Source organism: Manacus candei, unplaced genomic scaffold, assembly GCF_025592945.1.
Source record: "Manacus candei isolate 608988 ecotype Guabito, Panama unplaced genomic scaffold, ASM2559294v1 h1tg000014l, whole genome shotgun sequence".
Lineage (NCBI taxonomy): Eukaryota > Metazoa > Chordata > Aves > Passeriformes > Pipridae > Manacus > Manacus candei.
Window position 1 is genome coordinate 38092602 of NW_026138062.1, and position 18025 is coordinate 38110626.

Consider the following 18025-nt stretch of genomic DNA (forward strand, 5'->3'; position numbering starts at 1 on the left):
ATTTAACACAGGACTATATAAACTATGGACTGACCTCGTTTTGTTTTTTTCTGTACTTGTTTTATAATGAAAAATTACATAATTCCTCAGAGCTTACAGTCTGAAGAATTTCACTACTTATGTATTTCATGCAAGAAATTCATTAAAGCAGGTAGGGGAAAGTGGAACTTTTTCGTGAGGATTTGTGCACCTAAATGTTCGAATGAAATATACTTCTAATCCTTCTTTGCAGCTAAATTATTGTATTAATGCTGTTCAATGTAATAAACTATTTAAATGCCTGCGTTTTAAACTCCTACCAGAAACTATATTCTTTTCCTCAGTCTTACCTCTGAAATAAATAGGTCAATGCGCTAGTACCATATTAACTGTGACCAAACACATCAAAACCACAAAACAAAACCTAAGAGTAATTGATGAAAAGTGCAGTCTTTTTACACTTTATTGCATATAAATTACATACAGTTTATTTTGTGGTTAGTATAATCAAGGAACCACAGTACTTCTACTTGCTGTATCTTTGGATTTTTAGATGTAGGGATCTGAGTGCAGAAAGCTGCAGTCAGGGAAAGCTGCAGCAGTGTGACTGGGGTGCTCTGCAGTCTGTTTCTTCCTGCATTATAGGCTTGTATGTTGTTAAATACATATTTATTTGTATATATAAAATTATATACATCTAAATATTATATTTTAAAGTATTATTATGCTATAATATTTCTATTTCCAGGGGAAGAGTTGTCAGATTCTAAGCTACTATAGCAGAGGATCTGCACAAGTATATATTATATACGTGTATATAAGCATTACATTTCCAGATGAAAAACATCCACTGTGTCAACATTTAAAGCTTACATTAATTCTTGTGACCTCTTTCCTTAATTTAAAGCAATGTAAATGAGGCTTTTGTAGTGATACAGTAACACATAAACTGTCTGCAGGTACACTCAGACCTGTCTTACTTCTGTTGTCCAGAATTGTAAACTCAGCTCGTTGTGAGACTCTACACACTTAACCTGAGATTGCAGAGGTATATTTCAAAAGCCCTACGCTTCAAGCTTAGCTCTGTGCAAACTAATGTCTAAGCCTGTTTGGAGCCTCTCAGTTTTAGGGCTCTGTCCAGCCCCAAGGGCTGTCATACACAAACCTGCTTGTAGAGGTGAGACCTTGGTCTTAATTTGAAACAAACTCCCCTCATTCAGAGTTCTCACCTGGCCTGTGTCTTGTTCCTTTTTTTTCCTCTTATATTGTTTCCTGGGAAAGGTTTTGCATAAAGAAAGTCTTAAAACAACACGAGCAATAGCATCTGCATTGTATGTCTTTGTAAGGCAGTTAAATTTATAATACATGGCCGAGCTGTAAATACTTGCATAGATGACTGTCTCTTTGCATGCTAACAATATTTATAAAAGGTCTCACAATCAACTAGCAGCTCTGCCCTGGAAGAGTAAATATGTCTGCTGTTAATCATTAGCTTCAGGTTTACTGAGAGACCTGATCCTCAGCCATTCAACCCATCTTGTGGCACGCATGATATACATATGCATTTCCATGTAAGATTTCCAGGACAGGAATTCAGGAACTGAAAACTTACTTCTGTCATTCAATGGTTTTGGATTGAGAGTACATCTATCCCTGCAAACAAATAAGAATCTTTACATGGAGAATTATATCCATTGCCTCTATTAGCATGTATTAATGGTAATGGAAACACCTATTAATGAAGTAATCTCATTAGAGATATTAATTACTACCATTCAGAAGCTGTATGACACACTTTAAAACGATGGATAGCCTTTCTTTCAATTGCATCATGGATTTGTTTTGTTATTGCTCTGTAACATTGGTAGGCAGCTTGTATTGAGAGTATAATAAAGTAACACCCTTTTTTTCCCTATCATTCGCAGCCTGTACAGAGAGATTTTAACTCATCTGTAAGACATTCTCAGAGTGGAGCTTTCCCCTGTTTTGCACACACTGTAGAGGGAATGGCAGGGTCATGGCTGAGCTGGAAGATCGCCGACAGTTGTGACATTACTGGCAGTATTCACGGAATCATAGAATATGCTGAGTATTCCACCTCATTCACTTTCATTGACCAGCTGCCCAAAGGACTAAAAGCTTTCATATTCTGAGTATGTACACATTTTAAAGGATATGTACTTAGCACCTTTTCTACTTGTTCCAGCCGGCTGAAACAATGTTTTCACTGAAAACCCAGGGTAGCTGCTAAAGAAATAGTAACACAGTAACGTTTTAAGGCATTGTTACAGCTTGAGAAGGGTGATTAATCACCCGTCAGCTCCCGTGATCTGTTTTCAATGCTCTGTGCTCTGAAAACTTAACTTTATGAAGACAGTCAATGAGCTTCTAATTTCAGGGCTTTAACTGAGAACTACTGATTCCTGAGCTGCCAGAGCAGAGAGGAGTTATATGGTCAGCATGAGAATTAACCTTGTCTTTGACCTTACAACATTTCCTAATTTTATTTTTCAAAGGAAAGTGTCATTCTGTGCTCTTACTCAGGGAAGCAGAGAAAAGCTTCAAGGGGAAAGGAGTGTTAGACTTGATTAAGGAAAACAGCAGCTAGTGTAAGTCATCTGCAGTATATTTATTTCATATAGTTTAATATGAGAAGTTAATGCTTTGGGGGAAAAAACAGAGGTACCTTTTGGCCACTGTGCAGAGAGTGCTTAAGTTAAAGAATTATAGACACAAAAGCCATTGTGACTTATAGAGTAGGAAGAAGTATTCAACACACAGTGGAAGTCCGATGAGAATGTTTCATGTATGCTGATAGTCTCGCTGTGTGTGGGTTGTGTGTAATCAATTTACACATTGCCACTATATTGGGCTATCTCATAGCCCAATTTAAAAGAATAAATTTGCTCAATAGAACTAGTGTAGTAATGTCAGATTTGTGATTTTTTTCACACCTTTTAATGAAAAACAAGAGAGATGGAAATGGAAGGGTTTTCCCCATGAGCAGATAAGGTGGATCTTCAGAAAGGGCAGAAAAGATGTTCTGCCTTTAACTCATATATTCCCTGACTGTGTCCCTGACAGACACAGCAGGGCTTAATGTGTGATTCCAATATCTATTGTCAGGAAAGTGTTCTGAGGACAAAATTACATTTACTGTTTACAACTATGTTTATGTAGCCCTACTTGCTACTTTGAAAGGATATCCTGCAGAAGTGGTATATGTGTGTTTTAAGTTCTTCTGCCTATTAAATGTACAGTCTGGGAGGAAAAACTAGAGAAGATTAATTCCCTTTTCACTTTCTTCTGACTTCCATTTGGTTTTGCACATTTCCAGAATCTAAATATTTTGGGATAATTGTGAGCTGGCAACTCAATGCAGCCATCAAAGTGGGATTGAAAACATATCCCATACAGTTCAGTGCTGGGCTGTGAAGTGTTTACCCTGCCCTTCAGGTGAATCTTTCTTAGCGCTTCCAGTTACCCTTTCCATCCAGGAGTATCACCAGTAGGTGACTCTCCCTCCCACACCCTGACCTGATGCCTGCTCAGGATAGTGAAAGTCCTTCCATTACATTAATTGGCCTTTGGGTCAGTAACAAGAACTGAACCAACACACTCTTTGTTCTTCATTGTTGTGGCCCATCCTCTTTACCCACACACATCTTCAGTTACTCAGATAAATACATCTGAAGGCAACTTGGTGGGTTAATGGGCATTATAAAATGAATTCATAATAACAAAACCAACAGAAGGATGAAAAGGATGAAGACTTAGATTAAAAAAATAGTATTTCAGGGGAAAGAAAAATTAAATTGGAATGGTTGATTGGCTACGTCCTAGCAGGTTAGAGTGGAACATTATTCCAACACATTTTGTTCGTCAAAATAGAGGAGACCTTGATTTTTCAGAGAATTACTGCAGAAATGCTTAACTTTAGAAATATCGAGGAAAAAAAATAAGTGCATTTTCAGTTAGGTCTTTTTACATTGCCTTGTAGTATGTGCAACCAAAACATGGGAGTAATTTTTCCTCTGTGATTCACCTACTTGTGCATAATGTTTTACATATGAGACTGACTTGGTTCATTAACCAAACAGACAGCAATACGAAAGAAAAATAAACAAAAGATGCTTTAATGTGAGTAAAAATATACCAGCTACTAAGAATAAAGACTGCCTTAGAAAATAGACCTATTGTGTGTCTGAGGTGCTCAGAAAGAGTACGTTGACTCTGTATTGTTATTTTTCTTCCTGGTAGGATTGCACCTACCTCTGGCACCTTGGTAACCAGAATGTTGTTGTTATTGCTATTATATGTCTCTAGGAAACGGCAGATATAATTTTTTTTCAAATTACTTCAGCTGTGGTAGTCTTTGCCCTTGCCAGTAATACTTCTTTTCCCCTTTTTTTTCCAAATATGACAACTTGAAAGTATGTCTTTAAATTATTTTCATAACATTAAAAGGAACTCTAAGTAAAAAACATTCCTACACTGCATTTTAGAGCTACTCGTGACTGTGACAACACCCAGAGTTTTCTAGAAAAATAACTAGTTACAGAAGTGGTGGAGTTGCACAGTTCACCAGTGTGACGTAATGTATAAAGCAGTGGGAAGAGCATAAGTTGAAGTAAAAAAATTAGGAAAGAACAAATTCTTCAGGCACTGTTTTTTAACATCCCTAGCCATTCCTTGCTAAAAAAGTAAGGAATGTAAACAAAGAGAAAAGCTTGGTTTAGGTAACTTTTTGCAAGTTATCTGCCCTCCTGTATTTTTTATCTAATGTTTTCAACACTGTTTTTATCTGCAGTCCTTTCAGCCTTGTCTTCTGAGAGCTTTGATCCAATGAGCAAATTGCACCTGCTTATCCTTCACCTGATGCAATTCCTTATGCTGTATATCTGTTCTCTTGTGAGGTGTGTGGTAAGAGTCCTTTAGGGCCAAATCCTGCTCTGCTGAAATCAATAGAAATCATAATTTCTGCTTTGGCAAAAGTGGGATTGAGTCCTCTGTCCCCTGCAAACAGCAGAGGTGTCCCCAGATGTCCTATTTGGCAACCCGGTTTCTACTACCTTGCGCATCTGTCTTCTGCTTTATATTCAGGATGACGATGGTAAAGAAAATACCTTTCCTCTTACAGTAGCAATTAAAGCTCCTTATTACCCTAATAGGAAGTGGCAGGAGAGGCTACACATCTATTGACAATATTTATGATAACCCACATAAAAGTACATAGAAACATTTAGGTTAACTTTTCCCTGGAGATGTCCGTAAGAAATACTGGGACATCCTTGTACCAATAAGGAAGCGATGTTTTTAAAACCAATGCAAAGAACTCGCTCCTGAGTGATTCATTAGTTTAGATGCTCTGTAGGATAATAGATGGCAAAAGGTAACAAGGTGTAGCCTGTGAGGTCATTTAGGATTGCTGCCAGCTCTGGTTTGTGGAGCAGTCTCCTGTAAGTTATCCTGGGAATGGACTTGCCTTTAATCCCACAACAGCTTAGAGGTACTTTTTCCATCACAGTGATGTTGTCTCCTCTCAAGAGGAAGTGACTTCAAGTGTCCAAACATGGCTGTAGACAAACAAGAAGGAAGGATGGATGGAGCAGACAGGGAAGCAGGATTTGTACGTTTGATTTAGAGGGCGCTAGGTGTTTTGATACTCCTACAGAGCAGTGTCTCAATATATAAGTGGTAATCTGAGTAACAATAGCACTGCCTCAGAGGCAAGTTCATTGCAATACTCACTGCAGATACCATCTCCTGCTGTAATTGTTTCTTGAGACTGGCTTTCCTTCTGGCTCACAACTGTCATTCATTAGTATCATGAGGGGGCACATAAACTTGACAGAGCAGGTATAAAGGGAAATGATGTGGTTTGGTGGGGGAGTCATCACGGAGGAGAAGTGCTTAATAGTCATGCAATATTGCAATTACAGATTGTGTATCATATTAATATTATTCGTTGCTCAAATAACTATGTATATAGAGTTCCATATGTGGGCCTGCGTGTGCGCATAAATATAAATACAAATACGAACAAGCAGTTTAAAGGATTTCTTTGATGAGTTGAGGATGACAGCACAATTCAAAAGCAGTACATTCACAGATAATGACTGCAGATAATGCCAAGCATGTACTCGTAAAGATTTTACCGTGTTTAAACATTAAAGTCAGTGTTTGCGCAAGACTTCCAGTACATTTTTCAGTGCAAGACATGTTCATGCAGTGCCTCGTATGGTCGACGTTAGAGCAAGTGTGGGGGTTTTGTATTTTCCTTTGTCTCTGGAATGCGTAAACGTGAAGCGAATAGACGGTTATGTGTCCATCCTGCCCGCTTCCCGGCCGCGGGCGCGGGGTCGCAGCCCTGCCCCGGGACACGCACAGGGACAAGCTGTGATCCTGGATGCCGCCGCTGGGTGGCGCCAGGGCCCCGCCCAGCCATTCCCACTGGGAACGGCGATCCCAGCGTCTCCTTCCGGAGGGAATGCATTGTAACAGATGGTCTCCACTTCGGGGACTTCAGCAGAACTGCCGTAGCCTTGTTTACTGGGCGGGCGCTGTGGCTGCAGCCACTCCCCGAGTACCTCATGCCTGGCTCTGTGTGCTTTTACTGCTTCTTACTGGTGAGGCCACAGGAGTGAGGTCATGGCGTTGGCTCTTGAGAGCACGTTGTTCATCCCCTCTTGTTCCTCATCACTGCCAGGCTGCGTTCCAAGCTGCAGAATGCAGTGTTTAGTCACTCCCATGGTGTGGTAATATCTGTGATGATTAACATTTTTGCCTTTCTAATAAGTTTATTTGGAATGGCTAGTACTTGTGCATGTGGCTGTGTAATCTTCAAAGGAAGTACTCATTTTCCAAAAATGTCTCCCTCCAGCCTTCCTGTTCATCAGATGCCACCAGATGAACAGTAGGTGCTAGTATGGACAATGTACTCTGTATAAATTCCAGATCAAAATATATCCATTTCCAGACTAGATATTTAAGTGTATTTTGAGAGGCAGTGTTGTCTCAGATGAGTTTTTATCGATAACAGAAATAACTTATGTTCTCTGAGAACATCTGTATTCCTAGGTATGGGTTTTACCACTGATTAAGGTGGCAGATTTACATGAAAGCCTTGCTCAAATGTTGGTATTACATCTCCAGGCTGTGCACGAAGTCTTGTTTTGTTGCCATCAGAATCAGTTGGGGTGTGGATTTGCTGCATGTACATCTGTACTTTAGGCACTTGTGTAATGTCATTTGAAAACAAGTAACTTTGCATGCCCATTGCACTATTCCCACTCCTTTGCAACTGTACCTTGTTCTTTTATGTCCAGCTAAACAATTAATTCCTCCGACTTCTTGGTCTAAAATCTGAACTTACTACTAAATAACTTCTTCAGTTGCAACCACATGTGTGTAGCTTGTGCAGTCTTCACCTTAGTGTGGCAGAACATTCATGTATTCATTATTAGTTGCCTCCATACATATTAAACACAGGCACAATCCCTATGCAGCAAGGAAAGAGGAAAATCTGATAAACTCATTGAACATGTTGCATGAATATCTGTTAGCTGAATTCACAATTTATTATTCTCCTTTGCATAGAAAATGTATAGTGGACACCTCACTGTCAGGGCGTTGGTGATCTTCCTCTTGAAAATAAAAATAATCTTGTTATTGCTTCTACTTAAATGAGTGAATAAATATTTCAAAAATTGCTTTGTTAGGGTGTTATTTATTCTGATTCGATTATTGGCTGAACTTAATGTTACTTTCAATTAGTTTTAGAGTGCTTATGAATTATTACCTTATTTTTGCAAGGAAAAGGAATGCACTTCTTCAAGACAGAGAATAAATCAACCATATGAGTCATCCACTTAACCTGGTCGCATAGTGTCATTTGTTAAGCTGGAGAATTTTCCTGTCATTAAAAAATTTTATGTGATTGCTGTGAATGTATCATGTCCAACCGTATCTTTTAAAAAGTCATTACATGTAGAGATATACTGTAAATATTTAAATCAACACCAGGGAGAGTTCTTAATGATGTGCCTGTAATATCTAAAATGGCTTAAAATATTTTTTTTCCCTTTCTAGCAAACTTCTGAAGAGAAAAAAGTCTGAAAAAGGGCTGCAAGGAGTGACTGGAGAATGGTTTGAAGAAATAAAAAGAAAAAAATTTCAGAATTACACTGATGTCAATAGAATGTTAAAACCACCATTAGAGCATCAGCTAAGGAAGAGCAAAAACACCAGTGAGTTGCATTTTTCCATTTCCTTTTATATATTATAACAGTCACCAAACCAATGTCTTACAGCATTTTAGAGTGTCATAGAGTTTCTGAAACTGCAGACTTTCTTCTCATATCATAGTTTTACCAAAGATATATTTTCAAAATGGCTATGTTTCTTTAAGCAGACTGTTAAAATCACAGCTGGGAGTCACAACAGAAAATTCCTGATACTGTTATGCCATACCATACAGCCTAGACTGGAAGGACATCAGAAGGTTATTAGGTCCAACCTTTTGTTGGAAGGGGAACCTAGATGAGTTTATTTGGAACTTTCTGCAGTCACATCTTGTAAACCTCCAGTGATGGGGACTCCACCACTTCCATGGCAAGGCTGTTCCAGTGATTAATTGTCCTCACAATTAAAACTTTCTTTCATAATCAAGATGAAGTTGCTGTAATTATAGTAAATACACTGGTGGTTTTCCAATCAAAGCAGTGATGTTTGCTTTGTACAAAAATGTTGTGGTTTACCCCCAGCCGGCAGCTAGGCATTACACAGCTGCTCACGCACTCCCCGACAGTGGGATGGTGGAGAGAACTGGAAGGAGAAAAGTGGATTAAGACAGTTGAATAGGTAAAGCAAAAGCTGTGCATGTAAACAAAGCAAAACAAGGAATTCATTCAATACTGTGCATGGTCAGGCAGGTGTTCAGCCATCTCCATCACACATAACAGTGACTTGAGGAGACAAATGCCATCACTCTGAATGTCACCCACTTCCTTCTTCTTCCTCTAGATTTTACTGCTGAGCATGATGCCATATGGTATGGAATGTCCCTTGGGTCAGCTGGGCTCAGCTGTCCTGGCTGTATCCCCTCCCAACTCCTTGTGCACCCCCTACCCATCCACTGGTGGGATGGGGTGAGAGACAGAAAAGGCCTTGACTCTGCGTAAGCCCTGCTCAGCAGTAATGAAAACATCCCTGAATTATAATCACTATTCTCAGCACAAATCCAAAACATAGCCCCATGCAAGCTACTATGGAAAAAATTAACTGTCCCAGCCAAAACCACATTCCATACCATTTACATCACTTCCAGGTCCCACACTATCCAATACATCCTCATTAACTACCCTGCTGCCTTCCCATCATTTGATACAGGTGACATTCCCTTAGTCTATGGTTCACCCCTGTAAAACAACTGTAAAATGTCCACTAATGTCCACAAAATGTCCACTGAGTTCATTTAGTTCATGACTTCGGGCTCCATGTATTATAGTGGTTACCCTGGACAGGAGAGGTGGTGTGTTGCATGGACTTACTGAGGACCAAAGCCAGCTCAGGCTGTCCACTGCTGCACTTGGCACTGCTCCTTGCAAGGCTCATCCTGCACTGTCTTGGGTGGTTCCTGCTATAGTAATTCCTATAACATACAACTCAAATCATGGGCTACAAGAATTCAAAGGTATTTTCATTACAGTCCCCACCCATGGTCCCTTTGGGCCAGATTATGAGGGTTTAACATTGCAATGAACTCCTGCCCTTGCTCCCAGCCTGGCTAGCAACAAGGGGTTCCTCCTACTGTATCATAGAATCAGCTGGGTTGGAAAGGACCTCTGAGATCATCAAGTCTAACCCTTGATCCACTACCACCATGGTTACTAGACCATGGCACTAAGTGCCACATCCAGTGGCACTGAAAACCTCCAGGGACAGAGAATCCACCATCTCCCTGGGCAGCCCATTCCAATGCCTGATTACTCTCTCCATAAAAAATTTCTTCCTAATATCCAACCTAAACCTCCCCTGGCAGAGCTTCAGACTCTGCCCTCTTGTCCTACTGCTGGTTGCCTGACAGAAGAGACTGACACCCACCTGGCTGCAACCTCCTTTCAGGTAGTTGTAGAGAGTGATGAGGTCTCCCCTGAGCCTCCTCCAGGCTAAACAACCCCAGCTCCCTCAGCCTCTCCTCACAGGACTTGTGCTCCTGTCCCTTCACCAGCCTCGTTGCTCTTCCCTGGACCTGCTCCAGCACCTCAATATCCTTCCTGAACTGAGGGGCCCAGAACTGGACACAGTACTCCAGGTGTGGCCTCACCAACACTGAGTCCAGGGGAAGAATCACTTCCCTGGTCCTGCTGGCCACACCATTCCTGATCCAGGCCAGGATGCCATTGGCCTTCTTGGCCACCTGGGCACACTGCTGGCTCCTGTTCAGCTTCCTGTCAATCCAAACTCCCAGGTCCCTTTCTGCCTGGCTGCTCTCCAGCCACTCTGTGCCCAGCCTGTAGTGCCACATGGGGTTGTTGTGGCCAAAGTGGAGAACCCAGCACTTGGCCTTGTTGAACCTAATCCTGTTAGAATCAGCGCAACTCTCCAGCTTGTCCAGGTCCCTCTGCAGAGCATTTCTGCCTTCCAGCTGATCGACACTCCCCCCCAACTCGGTGTCATCTGCAAATTTGCTAATGGTACACTCGATCCCCTCATCTAGATCAATAAAGATATTAAAACAGGACTGGGCCCAACACTGATCCCTGGAGGACACCACTAGTGACCGGCCGCCAACTGGATGCAGCCCCGTTCACCACCACTCTCTGGGCCCGGCCCTCCAGCCAGTTCCTAATCCAACACAGAGGGCCCGTGTCCAAGCCATGGGCTGCCAGCTTTTTCAGGAGTATGCTGTGGGAGATGGTGTCAAAGGCTTTGCTGACATCCAGGGACACACATCCACAGCCTTCCCCTCATCCACCAGACAGGTCATCTGATATAAAAGGAAATCAGGTTGGTCAGACAGGATCTGCCCTTCCTAAACTTGTGCTGGCTGGGTTTGATCCCTTGTCCATCCTGTAGATGTTGTGTGATTGTACTTAGGATGATCTGCTCCATAACCTTGCCAGGCACTGAGGTCAAGCTGACAGGCCTGTAGTTTCCCGTGTCCTCCTTGCAGCCTTTTTTGTGGATTGGCGTGACATTCACCAACTTCCACTCATCTGGGACGTCCCCAGTGAGTCAGGATTGTTGGTAAATGACGGAGAGCAGCCTGGTGAGCTCTTCCGCCAGCTCCCTCATCACCCTAGAATGGATCCCATCTGGTCCCATAGACTCGTGAGGATCCAAGTGGCTCAACAGGTTGCTAACTGTCTCCTCCTGGATTACAGGGGGCTATTCAGCTTCTTATCTCTGTTTGAGAGACAACCTGTCTTACTGTTGAAAACTAAGGTAAAGAAGGCATTAAGTACCTCAGCGTTTTCTTCATCTTTTGTAACTATATTCCCAGGCATGTCCAACAAAGAATGGAGGTTTTCCTTGCCCTCCTTTTGCTATTGATGTATTTGTAGAAGCACTTCTTGTTATCCCTAACAGAAGTGGCTAGATTGAGTTCAAATTGTGCCTTTGTCTCTCTAATTTTCTTTCTACACGGCCTAACTATATTCCTAAACTCTTCATGAGTAGCCAGCCCTTTTTTCCATAGTCAGTAAGCTCTCTTTTTTCTCCTTATTTCCTTCAAAATCTCCCTGTTCAGCCAGGCTGGCTGTCTTCCCCGACAGCTTGCCTTTCAGCACACACTGTGACAGCCTGCTCCTGTGTGTTCAAGACTTCCTTCTTGAAGCATGTTCATCCCTCCTGGACCCCTTTGTTTTCAAGGGCTATTTTCCAAGGTACCCTCTGAACCAGTCTTCTGAGTAGGCCGAAATCTGCTCTCTGGAAGTCCAAGACAGAAGTTTTATTGATGGCCCTCTTTGCGTCCCTGAGTATTGAAACTTCTATTATTTCATGGTCACATTCCCATAACATGCAACTCACATCTTGGCTTACAGCAATTTAAACATATTTTCATTACCATCTCCACCCCTGGTCCCTTTGAACCTCACCATCTGGTTTAGCATTGCACTGAACTCTTCCCCTTGCCCCTGCTCTGTCTTGGACTTACCCACATACTGCAGGGGTGTATGTGCTCCATGTGGAGCCACAGTTTCTCCAAGTGTATACTTGGTGTGCAGTGGATGTATCTGCAGCCACAGTCCATTTGAAGTGCGTGTTTTCCAGTGAGGCCTCCTCCATAGGCCACAATGCCTTCAAAGATACACCTCCTTCAACACGATCTTACCCATGGCTGCAGTCCCTGCAGGGGAGTACCTGCTCTGTCGTGGTCTTACCCATGGTCACACACTCTAAGGTTCTCCAGCATGACCTCGTGCACAGCCACAAATGCTTCGAGGTGTACCTTTTCCAGTATGGACTTATTCTTGGGCCACAATCCCTTCAGAGGTACACCATAACCATGGTGCATTAGCATTCCACTAACAAGCACTAGGCTCTAATGTACAGTCAGGCAAGCAAGCCCATGGCAAGCACAGGAACCTGTCAATTAATAGCTAAACAGCAAGAACAGCTGTAACTTCAGTCTAGCACATTCCATTGAAATCTGTCATTATCTCAAATCCTTTGAGTCCTACATTGGGCATCATATAGGACTGTCAACCCCAACCAGCAACTAAGCATCACCCAGCTGCTCACTCACCTGCTCCCCATCAGGATGGACAGGAGACTAAAAGTGACAGAACTTGTGAATTAAGATAAAGACAGTTGAATAGGTAATGCAAAAGCCATGCTTGTAAGCAAAGGAAAACAAGGAATTCATTCACTAGTCTCCATGGTCAGGCAGTTGTTCAGCCACCTCCAGGAAAGCAGGGCTCCATCACACGTAACAGTGACTTGAGGAGACAAATGCCATCACTCTGAATGTCCTCCCTTCCTTCTTCTCCCTTCAGCTTTATATTCTGAGCATGATGCCATATGATCTGGAATGTCCCTTAGGTCAGTGGAGGTCAGCTATCCCGGCTATGTCCTCTCCCAACTCCTTGTGCACCCTGAGCCTACTCATTGGTGGGGTTGTGCAAGAAGCAGAAAAGGCCTTGACTCTGTGTAAGCCCTGCTCAGCAATAATGAAAACATCCCTGAATTATCAACACTATTCTCAGCACAAATCCAGAACATAGCCCCATGCAAGCTACTATGGAAAACGTTAACTATCCCAGCCAAAACCAGCACAAAAATACATTTCAGTTTTAACCTAGTTTTCTTAAAAATCTAAAAGCATCTAAATGATATTTGGAATAAGTAGATGGGTTTGAGTGAGAGAGGTTTGAATGTACCAGTGGAAAACTCTTCCTAGTAACACTAGGCATGCCAGTGCTGATTATCAGGGCGAGTGTCAAAACCTGGGAGTTGGCCTGACCGGGAAGGAACTTCTGGAGATCTCTTTCACAGGTTCTGATGACCATCCAAAATGAACATGCACAAGAAACATGATGTCTCTATAGCAAGCATGGTATTCTGTACTGTCTTTCATCTTCCATCCAGATAGTTTTCATGCATAATATATGCTTTTATCCATTCACATTTCTGCATGTTTTTCATTGAGCTTTTCCTGTTTGTGCTTCATATCAACTGGAAGCAGAGTCATGTATTTCAAAAGAAAAGTGAAACCTACACAGAACAGATCTGTCTTTCCTGACCACTTTTCCCCCAACATTCCCTCTAGTCCACAGCTATCTATGAGTTTTCTCTTTCAGAGATGGTCTAATTGATGCACTAGCTAACTAAACTCTGTGTAATTGTTCTCTGGTATTTAACTTTGAAAGCTCCTATTTCAGATCTGAAGAAGAGGTTGTGTGCCTCAGAGGCTTGTCTGATATTTCCAACTGTATAAGTTGGCTAAATAAAAGGTACTGCTTCCACCTGCAAGCCTTGGTCTGTCTACATCCCTAGACCATCCTGGCTATAGCGGAGTGCTGTTAGGACTCTCCTGATGTCACCTGCATTGTCAAGTCAATGCCTCTGAAAGGAGTAAAGAATGTGGCATTTTGAAATACACAGTGACTGTCACTGAAGTGAAAGCCATATATTACACACAGGATTTAAATCACATGACATGAATTATTCGCTTCATTTTGGACTAGGTCCAAAATGCTGCCCCTTGCTGTTGTTATCAGTAGCACTTAGCTCTAATTTCTGGATTTGCTTTCTCCTAGTCATCAGATAAGCCATTTTCAAGCTGTTGTATTGTTTCAGGCATGCGTTGTTTTAAATGTAAAAAAAATGTAGTGCCTTATTCCTGAGTGGTCTTGTTTCTTGTGTGATACAGAAGACAGCTTAGTGTGAATTACTGTTATGTAGTTACATTACAGTCTATTAAGCCATTGTATATTCTGGGTGATCACATTTATATTTCTTATAAATGTGAAAAGAAAGTGCTAATGATTGTGGGTACCTCAATTTTTAAATGTCTAATTTACCTATATTTTGAAACAGATATGGTTTTTGTCATGGTTTGAACTCCCCTAAAATCCAATTTCCAAATTCCCCCCAATTTTCTTCAATGTGAGAGGGGTTTTCAGACATATCTACTTACATGGGGAAATTATATCAAAATTTATTACTAACACAATAAATACTGCAATACATTTATATACAACAATTCTAACTATCTCTCCTATGGTAAAGCAATATATTTACATGGATCAAATCTCTCCTTTCCCTCCAATAAAAGTTCAGAAGAAAAGAAGAAAAGGTCTTTTCCTCTTTCAGGGCAGGAGCATCTCTCCTCTTCAAGGCAGCAGCTGGATTTGTCGTAGCTGGAAAATATCTCTCTCTCTCTCTCCATTACAACACGGGGGGGGGGGGTTCACCCCTCTCGGCCCTTTGGCTCCAACCAAAGGTCTCTCCCGTGGGCTGCAAAGCAGAGACAAAACTCGCCTTACCACAGTCATATCACGGGGTGCAAGGCATCCCATGAAAGTCCCTTCCTCAAGGGGTCAGGTTCCCTCGAGTCAGAACAGTTTAGTGCTCTCAGTTCAGTTCTTTGCCCCAAGCATTCTAACAGAGCTCCTTTGCTCCATCTCAGCTGCCAACATGACAGGGGGGAGGGGGAAGGCCACTTCCCCTGCATTCCATCCTGGTCCAGCTCACAGGATGTCTCCGAGTTCTCAGCTCTTCTCTCTCTCTCTCTAGCTGCTGCTGCATTTTGGGACTCCCTAAAAGTTTGGAACCCCACCCCTCCTCTTCAGGAGGTTTCTGGGTTTTGGGAAGGTAATCCAGTCTTACCCAAAACAATCTCTGCTGAGTTTTTTCTGCTCTGTTGCCAGCTCTCCCTCCTTGCAGGAACATCTCTGCATCTCTCAGCCTGGCTATGTGCCATGTTGCTGGTTGCAGGCTATCTTCTTGGCTTTCAGCCACAGCTCTCCACTCAGCGCTGCCTCTGCCACCACTTTTCTGTCTTGTGCTGCCCATTCACAGTGGAGAAACTCCCCCAACCTTTGGCCATGGCACCCAATCCAGTTTTAACACTGTTCTGGGTTTCCACAGCGCCAGCCGGGGGCTGGGGGCCTTGACCCCCCAGCGGGGCTCACTGGCCCCCACTCAAACATGTGGCGTCTCAAACCATGGCTGCCTCTCTTCCAGCTACCTAATCCGGTCTCCTTTTCTGGTCTGTTGTAATATGTTCATTTCACAGGGGTGAACTGTAGCTTCTGATTTGCTCTACACCAAGAACACCACCCCCGGGGTTAACCACTTTCCAACTCCAGGGGAAAACCCTTTTTAACCCACAACAGTTTTCAAATGGTTGAGTGCTGATTACTTTCTGAAAATCAGCCTCATTTATCTCACACGCATCACCCCAAAACCGATAATACTTTTTGAAACTTTAGATCTGTTTATCTTTCTCTGTCTCCTAGTTAGTCATTACAAAACAGCAGGTCACATGGTCTCTCCAAAAATGTCAGTTAAATTGGATTTCCCTGGCATAAAAGGTAAGCAAAAGAAAATTTTTTATGAAGACATAACATTTATATATATTTTTTAATACTGTATTTAGTAAGAAACAAATCTGCTTTTTATCATGTTTTTAGATCATAAAGAATTAAAAATGTCATTCCGCACAAATCCCCAAGCACAAAAGAACACTTCATCTTCCTTTCTGGGATTCAGATCACCTTTTGCTTGGCTTTCCTCCTTTAGAAAATCAAGGAAAACCCAGACTCAGAAGCAACCACGGTGAGCTATAATCAGAACATACATTATTTCCAGTTTTAAAAAAGTCTATGAACTGTTCTGTGTTTTGCTTAGAAAACTCATTAAATTATTTTTCCAGTCTCTTGCCTTTCACCTCACTGGGATGACTGGGATTTTACTTGGTCAGGTAATGAGAGATTATCCGGTTTGTTTCAGAACAATGAGGACTAAGTACAAGTAATAGGTAAAGTCTCTTGGCTAAATCTATTTTGCTCAGGTTTTGCATAACAAAGTATATGAAAGGCTCTAGACTTAGCAGCGGCTGCATCCTATTTAATTCCCTCTCAAGAGGACAAGGTGTAAGGCACATGGGGATCAGGTGCCCTATGGCTGTGATACAATAGGAAAGTATAGCTTTCCCAAGCCACGGCAGAGAGTACCGGCCCCAGGCAGCTCTGTTGCACCGTTCCCACCATTTCTAGCCCAGAGGCAGTTAGAGACAGGCCTGCAGCTGTAGCTCCAGCCAGGCTAACAGAGCAGCTCTCAGTGATTTGGTCTTCTGTGCTTCACCAGTGCTTTGGTTTTAGCTGGATCTGGACCAAAGATGGTCTCATATGCAGCTCTGGAGCTGCTATTTGAAGAGCATCCTTCTCCTTTGCCATCCACAGGGTTAAAGCTGCTGTTCAGACAGAACACAGTCTGGGGTAAGCCATAGTCAGGCTAGTTAGGCTGACTGTTCTCCCCTAACTTTTGTCCTGTGTGATCCTGTATGTCTGCAACATCTGAATGAAGCCTTACTATTTTTGTGTGCCTCTTAAGGTAATGCTTGGGACTGGCAATCATAGGCAAAGGTGCATTGTGCAGTGCTGTGAAATCTTAAGCATGAAGGTGCAAGATCTTTGGTATAAAGAGCTGATTTTCACTCTGTTTGTGAGTCTCAGGCTGATATTCTGGTCCATGCCTAGGGCTCCCAGGTGGCATGAATGGCTGTAATAAACAATGACAGGGAATGCAAGCCTCTAAAGAAATTATGATTAGTCTGATATGTAGGTTTTGTAACACAGCAGCTTGCTATTGTGGAGTGTTTGTATCAAAGCAGGAGACTTAAGGAGAGGTTTGCATAGAGGCTGTGAGGTTAGCTTTGTGGATGTTCACTGGTAACAATTCTTTTACATAACAACACAGCACAGCAAAAAAAAAAATTGCAGTTTTAACACTGCTCCATACACATCATTTGGTCCTTCTTCCTCCCTATGACACAGTAATGCCCCTCATGCTGGGACACAGCAACACTGGGCCACAGCCCTCCCTGGAGAATAAAGGGGCATTTGTGTAACTGAGAATCAGATTTCAAGGGTGCTTTATCCTGGTGCACAGTAAGGTAGCCAATGCACACATGAAGGTCTGAGCTGTGCTATAGAATCTAAGCACTGAAAGATTTCTTAATTTAAGAAGGCAAAAAAAACCAAAGCGTGCCTACTCATTACATCAGCTTTTATCTGGCTTTTCCACAGAAAATCTCTCATATCTCAGGCTCAAATGCCTTTGATTTCTGACCGAGCACAACTTGAAAAATAAACAAGTCAATCCTGACGTGTAACTACACTGATTGCTACATTTTCTAGTCACGCCTCTCTGTCGAAAACTTCCCCCACCCTCTTCTAGGTGTTGCCGTGGCATGTGGTTTGCTTTATGCATAGGCAAAGCACTGAAATAATCTGCCTCTCACCAGGTAGAGTTATTTTGGAGTGCTAGTGAAATACAATAGGACGCAGCACTGTAAATCCTGTAAGTAAGCCTA

The 18025-nt window shown here is 42.2% G+C and overlaps 1 protein-coding gene across 4 annotated transcripts in view; it reads left to right on the plus strand.

Annotated features, from left to right (window-relative positions):
• The window catches only part of LOC127467640 (protein O-glucosyltransferase 3-like), a 62441-nt gene that overhangs the window by 9073 nt on the left and 35343 nt on the right, over nucleotides 1-18025 (plus strand). For 3 of the 4 annotated variants that reach the window (XM_051779791.1, XM_051779792.1, XM_051779797.1), the window contains exons 2-3: nucleotides 8071-8228; nucleotides 16122-16266. In XM_051779791.1, the coding sequence (XP_051635751.1) occupies nucleotides 8071-8228; nucleotides 16122-16266 (303 nt within the window). Of the gene's footprint in view, nucleotides 1-8070; nucleotides 8229-16121; nucleotides 16267-16308; nucleotides 18013-18025 lie in introns of those variants that run through there. The other variant, XM_051779796.1, reaches the window with a different exon arrangement.